The 14013-nt window shown below is 44.1% G+C and overlaps 1 protein-coding gene across 2 annotated transcripts in view; it reads right to left on the bottom strand.

The window, feature by feature from the left end:
* The window catches only part of MKRN2 (makorin ring finger protein 2), a 28392-nt gene extending 15042 nt beyond the window's left edge, over positions 1 to 13350 (bottom strand). The window contains exon 1 of one of the 2 annotated variants that reach the window (XM_026501402.4): positions 13206 to 13350. In XM_026501402.4, coding sequence (XP_026357187.1) covers positions 13206 to 13231 — 26 coding nt within the window. In that variant the 5' untranslated portion in view covers positions 13232 to 13350. The remainder of the gene's footprint in view (positions 1 to 13205) is intronic. The other variant, XM_057311951.1, reaches the window with a different exon arrangement.
* Between the last annotated feature and the right edge of the window lie 663 nt (positions 13351 to 14013).

Genomic DNA, 14013 nt, shown 5'->3' with positions numbered 1-14013 from the left:
CATCAGGCTCCTCTGCTATGAGCCTGCTTCTTCCTCTCCCACTCCCCCGCTTGTGTTCCCTCTCTTGCTGGCTGTCTATCTCTGTCGAATAAATAAACAAAATCTTTAAAAAAAATAATAAATAATAAAAACAGCTATTATAAATATGTTCAATTATGCTAAGCATGAAGAGAAATGGAAAATATAAAAAGAACCAAATGGAACTTCAGAAATGAAAAGTACAATATCTAAAATGAAGACTACACTGGACAAACTTACTGTAAATTAGGATGAAAGAAAATCTCAGAAGACCTGAAGACACAGCAAAGGAACTACTCACACTGAGGCACAGAGAGAAAGAAAGAGAAAGAACAGATTTTTGCTTCTAGCTATGAAGGAGCATGGAATTTGCCCTCCAAGGTAAAAAAAGTAGAAAACAGAACAATATATATGAAACAACTGCTCTGAGACAGAGACAAAAGACAACACAAGACGGTCTTTGAGAGAAGGGAAGCAAGGGATGTGAGCCCAGGTTCAGCCTGGCTTTCTGCTGGGAGGTGTATTCTGGACCTCAATGGAAGGTGAACCCTGAGCAGAGCACAGCAGTCTTGCTGAGCTGAACAGACAGACTGAAGTTCAAGGAGGTGGAGGCAAGCTCTTCAAAAAGTTGTAAATAGTCACACACACATGATCAACTGACTTTTGATAAACGTGTCTGGGCAATTCAATAGGAGAGAGAATTGTCTTTTCAACAACGAATGCTGGACCCAGTATCTACATGGAAAAAAAATGAAGCTCAAATATTATATTATGTGTCTGCTGATGTGACCCAATATGAATTAAGTATAAAACACAGCCTGGATACATTCTAGCCAAAAACATTTAACTCGAATCCAACAAAACTCCAGATCTAACTCACAGTTTCTAGGAAATACAGGGGAATGGGAACAAGCTAAAAGCCATCATGCAAAAGCAATTAGATAAATACAAAAGAGGTGGTATGTGAATCAGGTTTCTTTAACAAGTGTCCTGGAAGGTGGGAAGAGGGAACCTGAGCTTGGAAAATAGATTGGTGTTTTTTTAAAAACTTAAATTTACCATATGACTCAACAATTCCACTCCTGGGTGTTTACCCAAGAAAAATAAAAACATCTATTCATACAAATACTTGTACATGAATGTTCATATAAACATCAATCATAATGGCCAGAAAGTGACAACCTGTACAACTCCGTCAACTGGTGAATGGGTAAGTAAAATGTAATATATCCATACAATGGGATATCATTTGGCAATAGAAAGGACTGAAGTACTGATGCATGCGATAACATGGATGAAACTCAAACACACTATGGTGAAATGACCCAGACACAAAACACCACATTTCGTGTGATTCCATTTACATGTAATGTCAAAAAAAGGGGGCAGAGGCACCTGCCCGGCTCAGTCAGAGCACATGACTCTTGATCTTGGGGTGGTGACTTCAAGCCCCACATTGGGCACAGAGCTTATATTAAAAGGGGGTGACAAATCCGTAGAGACAGAAAGTAGATAAGTGGTTCCCCAGGCTGGGAGAAGGGGTAATGGGGAATGACTGTGAATGGGCACAAGGGGTCATTCTAGGGTGATGAAAATGTTCTAAGATTTAATTGCGGTGTTGTACAACTCTAAATTTACTGGAAATCTTTGACTTGTATGCCTAAAATGGGTGAATTTTATGGTATGTAAATTCTACTTCCATAAAGCTGTTGAGAAAATTCAGGGACACCTGGTGGCTCAGTCAGTTAAGTGTCCGACTCCTGATTTCGGCTCAGGTTATGATCTCAGGATTGTGAGATCCAGCTCCCTATCTGGCTCCACGCTCAGAGGGGAGTCTGCTTCTCTCTCTCCCTCTCTCTCTGCCTTCCCCTCACTCATGTGAGCTCACTCTCTCAAATGAATAAATCTTAAAAAAAAAAAAAAGAATAAAGAAAACTTTAAAAAGGAGACAGCTGTGCTAGGTTAGTAGATATTACATAAGGTACATAATAACCAGGTGCAATATTTAGTCCAGGATTATACCCTGGTTTGAACAAACCAGATGAACACACATTTTTGGAACAAATGGGAAAATCTGAATATGAACTGGGCATCAGATAAAATGAAAACTTATTGACATGGGAAGTTGAAGATTAACTGAAAAAAGCAGATTATAAAACAGCATTTACAGTAAAATGGTGCAGTCACTATGGAAAACAGTATAGTGGTTCCTCAAAAAATTAAAAATAGAATTACCATATGACCCAGCAATTCCACTTTTGGATACATATACAAAAAAACCCCAAAGCAAGGACTCAAGTATTTGCACACCCATGTTCCTAGCAGCATTATTCACAGTAGCCAAAAGGTAGGAACAATTCAAGTGTCCATCGATGGATTAATGGAGAGACAAAATGTAGCACATACATACAATGGAATATTATTCTGCCTGAAAATGGAAGGAAACCGACACATTCTACAGCATGGATGAACCCTGAGGACACTGTGCTAAGTCAAATAAGTCAGACACCAAAGGACATATACTGTATGATCCCACTTACATGAGGTTCCTACAGTAGTCAGATTGCTAGAGACAGAAACAGCATGGTGGCTGCCAGCAGTTATGATGAGGAGGGATGGGGAGTTAGTGTTTAATGGCGACAAAGTTTCAGCTTGAGGGGCGCCTGGGTGGCACAGCGGTTAAGCGTCTGCCTTCGGCTCAGGGCGTGATCCCAGCGTTATGGGATCGAGCCCCACGTCAGGCTCCTCCGCTATGAGCCTGCTTCTTCCTCTCCCACTCCCCCTGCTTGTGTTCCCTCTCTCGCTGGCTGTCTCTATCTCTGTCGAATAAATAAATAAAATCTTTAAAAAAAAAAAGTTTCAGCTTGGGAAGATGAAAAAGTTCTGGCGACAGATGGTGATATGGTTCCACAGCAGTGTGAATATATTTAATGCTACTGAATTGTACACTTAAAAAATTGTTAAGATGGTAAATTTATGTTATGTATATTTTACCACAATTAAGAATTTTGAAAATAACACAGTACATTCTCACTTTGGAAAAATCAACATTTAAAATACATACACATATACATACATACATGAGCTTTAAAAATCCAGAAAGAACCATAATTGCACATTAAGAGCAGCAATTCTTGTGGGTAAGGTATATGGTAATTTTATTTTCTTATTTTTGCTGATCTGTACATTCTAACATTTCCACCATGAATATACACTGCTTTTGGAATAATAAAGGATTTTAGTTAAAAAATATATACATTTTGGTGAGGCAGGGTTAAAAAAAATTAATAAAATGCTCAGCTCAGTACTTCTCTCACAGCAGGTACCCCTAAAAGCTCCGCTCTTATTAAAAGTCCAGTAAAGCACAATGACAATTAAGCTGACAGTTACAAAAGTGACCTGTGCCTTATTACAAAGCACGCAGAGTGCTGAGGAGACACACACCATGGACTGAGAGAGGGCAACATCCCAGAGGAGGTCAGGCCCAAACACAGTCCGCAAAGTGATGCGGGTGCCAATGGGAGAGGACAGAGAAGACAGAAAAAAAAATGCACAGAAGGCAGGCACTGTGAGGGAATGCAAACAGGCCTGCCAAGGGACGAGGCTGGAGTATCATTAATTGTGCTCCAGGCCACCCTGGTGTCAGCTGAAATATTGATGAGTGCATCTTAAAACAAGGAATAACAATGGGCCCGTAGTCAAATCAACTTAGGAAATGGCACATTCTAGTCTTTCTCAGAGATTTACAACAGACAGTAGCGGAGGAAAGGTTCGAGAGTCCTGCCATAAAGAAAACTGTTTACAGGCATAGCTCGATTTATTGTGCTTTGCAGATACTACATTTTATAAATTGGAGGTTTGTGGCAACACTGTTTCGAGCATGGTGCTATTTTCCAACAGCATTTACTTACATCATGTCTCTGTGTCACATTTCGGTAATTCTTGTAATACTTTAAACTTTTTCATTATTATTATATTTGTTATGTGATCTGTAATCAGTGATCTTTGATGTTGCTATCGTAATTGTTTTGGGGTACCATGAACCTTGTCCATAGATGATGGGGAATTTAACCAATAAATGTGTGTTCTGACTGCTCCACCAACAGACTCTACCCCACCTCTCTTCCTTCTCCTCAGGTGGCTCCCCATTCCCTGACATACAATATTGAAATCAGGCCAATAACCCGACAGTGGCCTCTAACTGTCAAGTGAAAGAGTCACATCTCTCACTTTACATCAAAAGCCAGATATGATTCAGCTTAGTGAGGAAGGCATGTCGAAAACGGAGACAGACCAAACGCTAGGCCTCTTGCACCGAACAGTTAGCCAAGTTGTGGATGCAAAGGAAAGGAAAAGAGCTACTGCAGTGAACACACGTGGTAAGAAAGTGTAACGACCTGAATGCTGATACGGAGAAGGCTGTAGTGTTCTGGAGAGAAGATCGAACCAGCCACAACATTCCCTTAGCCAGAGCCTAAAGGAGAGCAAGGTCCCGACTCTCTTCACTTCTGTGAAGGTGGAGAGAGGTCAGCAAGCTGCAGAAGAGAAGTGTGACGCTGGCACAGGTGGTTCGTGAGGGTGAAGGCAAGAAGTCGCCTCCGTGACATAAAAGTGCAAAGTGAGGCAGCGAGCGCTGATACCGAAGCCGCAGCGGGTCACCCAGGAGATCTCGCTGAGATCATTCGTGAAGGTGGCGGCACGAAACAAGGGATTTTCAGTGCAGATGTAACTGCCTTCTAGGGGAAGAAGATGCCATCCAGGACTTTCAGAGCTACAGAGAAGTCAGTGCCTGGCTTCAATGTTTCAAAGGACAGACTGACTCTCTCGTTAGGACCTAACGCAGCTGGTGACTTAAAGGGGAAGCCATCATTTACTAGATGAAAATGCCAGGGCCCTGAAGAATGTGCTGGATCTCCTGTGCCTGTGCTCTGTGCCTGGAACACCAGAGCCTGAGGGACAGCACAGCTGCTTACAGTGTAGTTTACTGAATATTTTAAGTCCACTGTTTAGACCTGCTGCTCAGAAAATAAGATTCCTTTCAAAATATTATTGCCCACTGACAATGCACCTGGTCATCCAAGAACATTGGTGGAGATGTACGAACAAGATTAATGTTGTTTTCATGCCTGCCAACACAACATCCATTCTGAAGCCTAGGGATCAGGGAGTGATTTCAACTTTCAAGTCTTCTTATTTAAGAAATACAATGTGTAAAGGTATAGGGGCCATAGATAGCAATTCCTCTGGTGGATCTGGGCAAAGTCAACTGAAAATTTCCAGAAAGGATTCACCATTCTAGATGCCATTAAGAACATTTGTGATTTGGGGGCGCCTGGGTGGCTCAGTCATTAAGCGTCTGCCTTTGGCCCAGGGCTTAATCCCAGCATGCTGGGATCGAGCCCCGCATCGGGCTCCTTCGCTGGAAGCCTGCTTCTTCCTCTCCCACTCCCCCTGCTTGTGTTCCCCCTCTCGCTGGCTGTCTCTGTCAAATAAATAAATAAAATCTTAAAAAAAAAATTTGTGATTTGTAGGGAAAAGTCAAAATATCAACATTAATAAGAGTTTGGAAGAAGCTGATTTTGACGCTCATGGAGGACTTTAGGGGTTCAGGACTTCCCTGGAGGAAGTAACTGCAGATGCAGCAGCAACAGCAGGAGAACTAGAACTAGAAGTGGAGCCTGAAGACGTGACTGAATTGCGAAGATCTCATGATCAAACTTGAAAGGATGAGGAACTGCTTCTTGCGGATGAGCAAAGAAAGTGGGTTTATGAGATCTGCTCCTGGTGGAGATGCTATGAAGCCTGCTGAAATGGCAATAAAGGATTAAGAATATGACATAAACTCAGTTGATAAAGCAGTGGAGGGGTTTGAGAGGACAGACTCCAATTCTGAAAGAAGTTCTACTGTGGGTAGAAAGCGATCAAACAGCATCACATGCCACAGAGAAATTGTTTGTGAAAGGAAGAGTCAATCAACGTGGCAAATTTTATTATCTTATTTTGAGAAACTGCCGCAGCCACCCCAGCCGTCAGCAACCACCCCTGAGATCAGCCAGCAGCCGTCAACATCGAGACAGCATCCTCCACCAGCAAAAAGATTGCAACTTGCTGAAAGCGCAGATGATGGTTAGAATTTTAGTAAGAAAGTATTTTTAAATTAAGGTATGTGCATGGTTTTAGACATATGCTATTGCACACTTAATCGACTACAGTATAAACATAACTTTTATATGCGTTGGGAGACCAAATAAGTTCATTTGGTTCACTTTATTGTAGAATTTGCTATATTGCGGTGGCCTGGAACCGAACGTGCACTGTTTCAGAAGCATGCTGGTATGGTTATTACACACACCCTCTCCCAGGCTTTTTTCAGAAAAAGTCAGTTGAGCTGCAGGGTAGAAGACAGATTTGGAGAGGGCTGCAAGCACAGGGGAGGAGCCTGTTAGGAGGGTGCTTTGTAAAGGAGCTTTATCTGTGAACCCATGTTTTAACTTATTTAAAAAAACATTTTATGGAAAATTTCAAACATATACAAAAGTAAACTAAAGGGCAGAATGAACTCTCAAGATGTCCCATGCTGAGGCTCAAAGAGGAGCGATGACTTACTTACAGAAGGTGAAACTGCTAGGATGGGGACCCCAACTCCGGTCTTCCCAGATAGCCCTGACCTCACACAATTCACTTCCCTGTCACTCTGCCTTTGCCCATGCTGTGGCCCCTGTCAGAAACACTGCACCCCATCTTTCAGTGCACTGAATGGTTATAAGCGCCTTCCTTCGCGGACCAGCCCAGGAAGACTTCTCACCCTCCAGCCTACTGTGCACCTTCCCTCCTTCAGCCCAGAAGGCTCACTAGTGGCAGCCACACACTATGGTGCTTCCCAGCCTGAGGCCTCTGACCAGAGCAGGCCCGTGCTCTTCAACACACAGTCGGGAACATGTGGTCTCTAATGAAGAAAGCCTGGCAACAGCTTCAGGAAGGCACAGCTGGAACATCACTAAATGTGACTGAACACAGAAAGCCTAAACCTAACCAATTACATGCCTCTGCCTGTAAGTGGAGATAGGCTTGGCAACAGAAGGAAGGCAATGGAAGGCCTGAGAGACCAAGGCTGCCCTTTCCAGAGAACACAAGTGACAATTCATGCTGCACATCAGACTCTGCGAGGGGTCTGGGAAGCTGGCTCAGCTGGAGGCCACAAGATTCGAAGACCTTCAATCCCTCCTTACTCACTAACCGTACTTCCAACTTTCCACACCTGTTCATCTTCCCAAAAGCAGAGGAAGTGTTGACCAGGCCCACCTAACAGTTCCTTTTCTCTCAGGAAAGTGAGAAAAGGCTATCTAGTCGTTAGGTCTCTCTTGAGTTTAGCTAACAGAGCCAGCTCTAAGTACACCAACAGAATCAAACTTCTGAGCCCACAAAGATGAGAACAGGACCCTATGACGTCAGTGACCATATACAGGTGCCTCCTACAGGGTTCTTCCTAGGTGATAGCTAGGTTTTTCCCAGGCAACACCTCCCTGGGGGTCTTCCACTGGATCAGAGGTTATACAGTAACTTGCTTTAAGGTGGCTGTAGGTTAACCTAAGGAAAAAAAAGGGGGGGGGGCACCGAACCTGACAAACTATACAAAAGAGTATTTTTTTTTTTGTTGGAAACTAAAAAGGAACTTAAAAAAAAAAAAAGGCTTATACCAAAAGGATCTTTTTATTCACAGTACTGTCTTTAAAAGTGTGCAGAAAAGAGTTAACACAGCAAGTCTGAGCCTGCTATCCTTAGAAAATCCTATTCACAAGCTGGCTCCTGCCTAGCCTCTGGAGCTAGACTGATAAATAGTTTGCTATATGGTTAGAAAATTTCTCTAAGTGATAAGAATGGCTCACTGTGCTTAAACTCTACAATGTGGTTTGTGCTGAACATCTGCTTTCCTTCTGGGAGACTGGAATTTTGGAAGATGCTAAGCAGAGGGTGACCAGCCTGGGCACTGAATCTCTAATGGGCTTCTTTGGGTACATGTTGCTGCATTTTTGTTGCTGGGGGAAGAGTATGCTGTGTGACCTTCTATGGGAAGGAGTGAAAGCAGGAAGCCTGCACACTGGTTCCTGCAGATGCTACCTGTGCCTTTTCCCCATACGATCTAGCTATGACTTCTTACTGTATCACTGTAGTAAATCTTAGCCTGCAGTACAACCATATGTGCTGAGTCCTGTGAGTCTTTCTAGCCAATCTCTGGATGTAGGGGTGGGTCCAAGGGATCCTGGACACAAAAGTGTATTACACATCTAAAGAGTTGAATAATTCTTCTGAGAAATGCTATAAGACTACATTATTTCAACAGTCCTTAAATATGGCCATCTTTGAATGTATAAAAGTTTAAAAAAAAATTCAGCACCAAAAGCCAACTCTGAATGACAAGGAGGTATCAGGATTAGTAAAATCATACATACTGGAAGAGAACAGGCTCAAAGTGGCTATATGAACAGCTCCACAAGTAAGATCTAATAAATACTTCATTAATAGTTTATTTTGGAGAAACTGAACAAGAAGAGTTCCTTAAAGGGGGGGGGGGGTTGGACAGTAGAGGTAGGAGACTACCAGAGGTTCTTTACCAAATACTATTTGTTAACCAGGCATGCAAAAGGGCAGATACTTAGTGGTGGTCCTACAAGGGCACCTTTTATAATTCTACCGCCTCCCATAAGTCCTATTCAGACAACCTGCCTTTCAAACTCTACTATCTTTCTCATTAAGAAAACAAATATTTAACCATCAACTAGAGCTTCTAGTTAGTTTCGCCACCTATAAGCCGGTGACTTCATGCAAGGCATTTCACTTCTGTAAGTGATTAAGCTGAGATTTAAACAGCTTCAAAAATAACTCCTAGACCACCATCAGTGCATTCAAGAAAGGGGAGCATGAAACAAGGGTTATATAAGAGATGATACCAGCCCAGTCCTATTTTTGTAGCATATGTCATCATTTCCACTCCCCAGTGACAAATACAAAACTAGCTTGAACATATATTGCTTGTCCTTTGGGGCATCTTGTCAACTGCTTAGAGCTATCCCTCCCCATCTACGTTATACTACGCTTAACCCAGGCCTCTTTCATATAGCACCCTGTAATGAACTTCCAACAGCTCAAACTTCCTAATGGTCAAACCATCCCTTGTATCTTCTTAGAGAGAAGACTGAGACATGAATTGGGGTGGGGGTGGGGGAAGGTAGTATGAAGGGGGAAGTACATAACTGGAGACCCAGAGTAGGGAGATTTCTGGGGGACACTCCAAAAGGGTCTTTTATGCTGTGTGACCCCAAAGGACTGTTTCAGACAGTGTAGCTATTATATGTTGCAAAGGACATTGGGTTCACTTTTAGCCACAGAACCACTAGCAGCTCTAGCTGCAGCTGAGGGCTGAGCCAAACAAAATCACTCTAGTTTCTTATAAGCCTTTCAACGGGGCATATCTCTAGCAAAATGCTTCTGCAAATCATATCTGAGTATATGGCTAATTTGCATTCTCAGTGTCACTTTTCTTTACATTTCTCTACATATTTTCAGACTTAAATTTTATGGCTGTACTGCATGTGATAACAGATCTACTGAGGGGGAAAGGGGTTAATGCTGGGCCCAGGTAGACCTGAAATAAATGTATGAGAGGTAGGGATGAAGTATAGTTTAGTGGTTAACACTCCGAAATCAGAGAACTTGCCACATGACCTTGAGCAACTTATTTAAATTTCCAATTTCCCCATCCCTAATGTAATGATTGTATTTCATAAGCTGCTGTGATAGACTACTCTGAGGTTTGGCTGAGACAATGCAAGTAAGTGCTTAGCCTACCACACCAAAAATACGATCATTTGTTGTTACTATCTAATCTGTTAACCAACCCTGCTAGTCAGGCATTACCAAGTCCATTTTACAGACAAGGAAGTTGTGGCACAGGTGGTACCAGGATCAGAATCCAGAACCACCCAACTCCAGAACTGAAGCTCTTCTACCACTTACTAGCTGACAAGGTCCTTTATGTTTTGTGACTTCCAAAGAATTAAAAGCTCTAAGCTTGATGCTCTAAGGAAACAAATTCTAGGTCTTCACCTAGTGATGATAAGACAAAGGGGCCTCCATCATAAGAGGAAGAAAAGAAAGTGGTTGTTAAGCTATCATAAAGGCCTGCACCAGCACTTTGAAAACAGATTGGAAGACACAGGGAAACAGACACAGGGAAATGGTTAGCAAGAAGAACCAGCAAAAAATAACCCCCAAGTTGAGATTCTAGTTAGAGTGGCATGCTGAAAAATCAGGAGAGCTGACTGACGGCACAACTGTGAGAGCAGCCATTCTTGCCATTCCAAGCGATAAACATATGGAATGTCTTTGTCATTAAACTTGGGAATCCTAGCATTTCATGTCCATCTCCTGGAGAGACATCTGTGTATCAGAATAGAAGCAAAACTAATACTTTCTGTGTTGCTGCTATTCAGAATAAGCATGTACATCATATCCCACAGCCAGGAAAACAAACCCAAAAAACAATTTGCACCCTCAGATAAATTAAAACCAGCTGAGCGCCCTGTTAAGGTCCGCTCCCCAAAATAAATCGTTATCTTTTTTTTTTTAAAGATTTTATTTATTCATTCGACAGAGACAGCCAGCGAGAGAGGGAACACAAGCAGGGGGAGTGGGAGAGGAAGAAGCAGGCTCCCAGCGGAGGAGCCTGATGTGGGACTCGATCCCAGAACCCTGGGATCACACCCTGAGCCGAAGGCAGACGCTTAAGGACTGAGCCACCCAGGCGCCCCCAAAATAAATCCTATCTTGAACATTTCCTGTGAGTTACCAACGTCTGGAGGTAAGACTTTAGTGAATAAGATAATAAAGTGAGAAGAGGTTTTCTACCATGAAACATTAATGTAAACTTGGTACTCTAGGTAATATTGCGGTTTTTTTCATTTAAATGTGTTCTGGTTTTGGGATGCCTGGGTGGCTCAGTTGGTTAAGCATCCGCCTCTTGGGACTCCCGGTTTCAGCTCAGGTCATGATTTCAGGATCCTGGGTTCAAGGCCCATGTCAGGCTCCGAGCTCAGCAGGGAGTCTGCTTCAGATTCTCTCCCTTACCCCATCCCTGCTTGTGCACTCACACGCACTCCCTCTCAAATAAATAAATAAATCTCAAAAAAAAAAAAAAAAGTGTTTTTATTTGGTGAGGCAATCCTTGTGAGATCTGACTCCTTCAGACCCTTTTGCAAGTAAACTTCTTTTGCTTTCTATGTCTTCGCATGCATTTTCCTTTCAAATGTGCATGTGAAAAGCTTTAAAAATTCCTGCAGTGAAGAAACTTTAGCATCTCCCAAATTTCTTTGGAGGCCAACCAATCAATGAAAGTATGGACTCTGATGCCACACCTTGGCCACTCAGAAGCTGAATGACCGGGGCCAATCACTTCAGTGCTGAGGCTCTGTTTCACAACCTGTGCAACAGTGAGGGTTGTTGGGTTACATGCTGTGGCTGGTAGAGCACCTCAAAGAGCACGCTGCACATTATACGGTCCCCACCAAACAACAGTTAGTACTTAAACAGAAGTGATCCCTCTCCAACATTCCAACCCACTCCTGACTTTATATGCAACAACATCCTGCAGGATGCCCCTGTCTGGGAAACGCAGAATTAAAGTTTTCAGGTTAGGCCATTTCCCAGTGCAGAAGAAAAAAGCCAAGATGATCCTGATTTAAATTTTTGCTCCTGCATTTCGATGTGAAGTTAGGGGCAAGTCTCAAGTTCTTCTGAACATAAGATTCATCCATAAAACTAGATACTACACAGAGTTAAGATTCAATTATAAAGCATTATATAAAAGTGTACTCTTTTGTGGACACATCTTAAGAGGAGTAACCAGAATTTGCTATACAATTACTCAGAATACTTGCTTCATAAAAATAAAAACAAACACACACAGGTCATCACAAAGGATATTCTAGCACAAATAACCAAAAAAAAGTATTTTCTATAGACCCTAAGTGCAAATTTCTAACAATTGCTTCATATAAGCCACCTGGGCTTTGGATAAACTGTTTGAACAGTTAATATATACTAATACTAACAGAAAACTTTTTACATAGTCCCTTCTCAATTATTCATGCTAATGAAGAAAAGGAACAACACAGATACTTAAACTGTGTATTACATAATCAAACCATACGACTGATTTTGGGGGCATTGTTTTCCACACAGGTTTTACTGAAACCAATTATTAAAATCAAATGTGCACTCTCCAAGTATCAGTTCTGTAAGACTAGGAACCCAGTACTGATAAGCCACAGGTTCGCCAAGGAACGGGGGTGTTACACAACCAAGCTCTTTCTGCTTCACAGGGGCAGTCACACTGCAGCATCCGGTTTTGAATTTTCTACACCATCCATCCATCACCGTTGTATTTCTCCACGTAAATGGATGTCTCAGTGAGAGTATCCCTTAATCTCTTTCAGTCTGAATGCCCTGCACTGTAAAATGGGTATCGTATCTGCTTAGTAGCGTTACTGTGAAGTGTAGTGACAATGAATACAGAGCACTTGGAAATACGCGAAGCACTTCACCAACTTCCAGTAAACGCTACCCGCCATTATTATTTTCGCACAATTCTTACTTGCCGACTCTCTGCAAGTTCAGGCTGCATAGGAATTCTAAAAACTCTTAGGAAACGAAGACTGCTTCGGGCCCCCAGCTTCTTCGAGGCCCTTATCATCGATCAACAACCTATTCCTGTGTGGTATCCCCATTTGTAAAAGGCCATTTAGCTTCCCTTTCCCCAAATCTCCTTTTCCAGCTAAACTCTAAGTTCCAAGGGCCCCACCCCCACCCCCGGGCCCCAGCGCCCTGCACGGCTCTGGCTAGCACGCCCTTCCAGCCCACAGGCCCCGCGCTGGCGTCGCCCGGGTCTCGGCCCCAACACACCGCCACACGCACGCCGGGTGCCCGGCTCCGGCCGCAGCGCGAGCTCCGCGCGGAAAGGCCAGACCGCGAACAGCTGAGCAACTTCTCAAGAATCCGCTCCTGCCTCAGTTTCCCTGGCGGTGGGGCTGTGGTGCACCGGCCGCCCGGGGCGGGGGAGGGGGGGTTTGGGGGGAACAGAGGGGAAGTGAAGTGGCCTGCCGCTCCCGGCCCCCGCGGCGCAGCGCACTGACCTGCAAGTGACCTGCTTGGTGCTCATGGTGGTCGGGCTTGAGGGCCCTCGTCGTGCCGCCGCCTCTAGCACTCGCCGCCGCCGTCGCCGCCGCCTCGGCCTCGGCCCTGCCCATCCCGCGCGGCCGCGTCACGCCGGCGCACACCGCCCCTCCCGTGTGTCACCTTTGTAGCGCCGGTCGGAAACCTAGGCGCCGTCATAATTGGTTCCGCCTGGGGGCTGAGGCCGGTCCGACTCCCCATGCCCGCGCTCCAGGTTAGGCATTTCCGAGCCTGCCGGGCCTCCCAGCCTCCCTGGCGTCCCAGTCCTCGCAGACTTATCCCGGGTGTTGGTTCCTACGAATCTTCCCCCGTCCGGTCCTTAAAATCGCCTCACTCCACATGATGCCAAGTTCCCGCTTCCTCAAATGCGCGCCTTAATCCCAAAAGCTTTTTCTTACCCAAACTTGCACCCTTTAGGTCCCTTTCTCTGGCGCCGCCTCAACTGTTCCCGACCGACCTCGCCTCCCCCTTAAGGAATTCCTCAGCTCTCTCCCCGCTGATCTTTGTCAAGAGCTCTACTCCCACCCCAAGTTTTAGTTGTCTTCCATTTCCTAGGGTGAATACCCAAAAAGATGCTCGTGGCAATTCCTTCTGCTTCTCTATATCCTTCAGATCTGCTCCCACACCTCTCTCCAGTGCGTCCTCTCATTTCCCTCGTCACGGTTCCTGTCTAAGCAACCATTACTTCTTGCCTGGACCTATGCAATATATATAGCCTCCTACCTGGTTTTCCTGCTTCGGCTCCCGCCCTCTTCCAGTCGGTTATCA

This window comes from Ursus arctos, unplaced genomic scaffold (genome assembly GCF_023065955.2).
Source record: "Ursus arctos isolate Adak ecotype North America unplaced genomic scaffold, UrsArc2.0 scaffold_14, whole genome shotgun sequence".
NCBI classification, from domain to species: Eukaryota; Metazoa; Chordata; class Mammalia; order Carnivora; family Ursidae; genus Ursus; species Ursus arctos.
The sequence above is the reverse complement of the archived record's forward strand: the minus strand, read 5'-3'. Positions and strand labels throughout refer to the sequence as shown.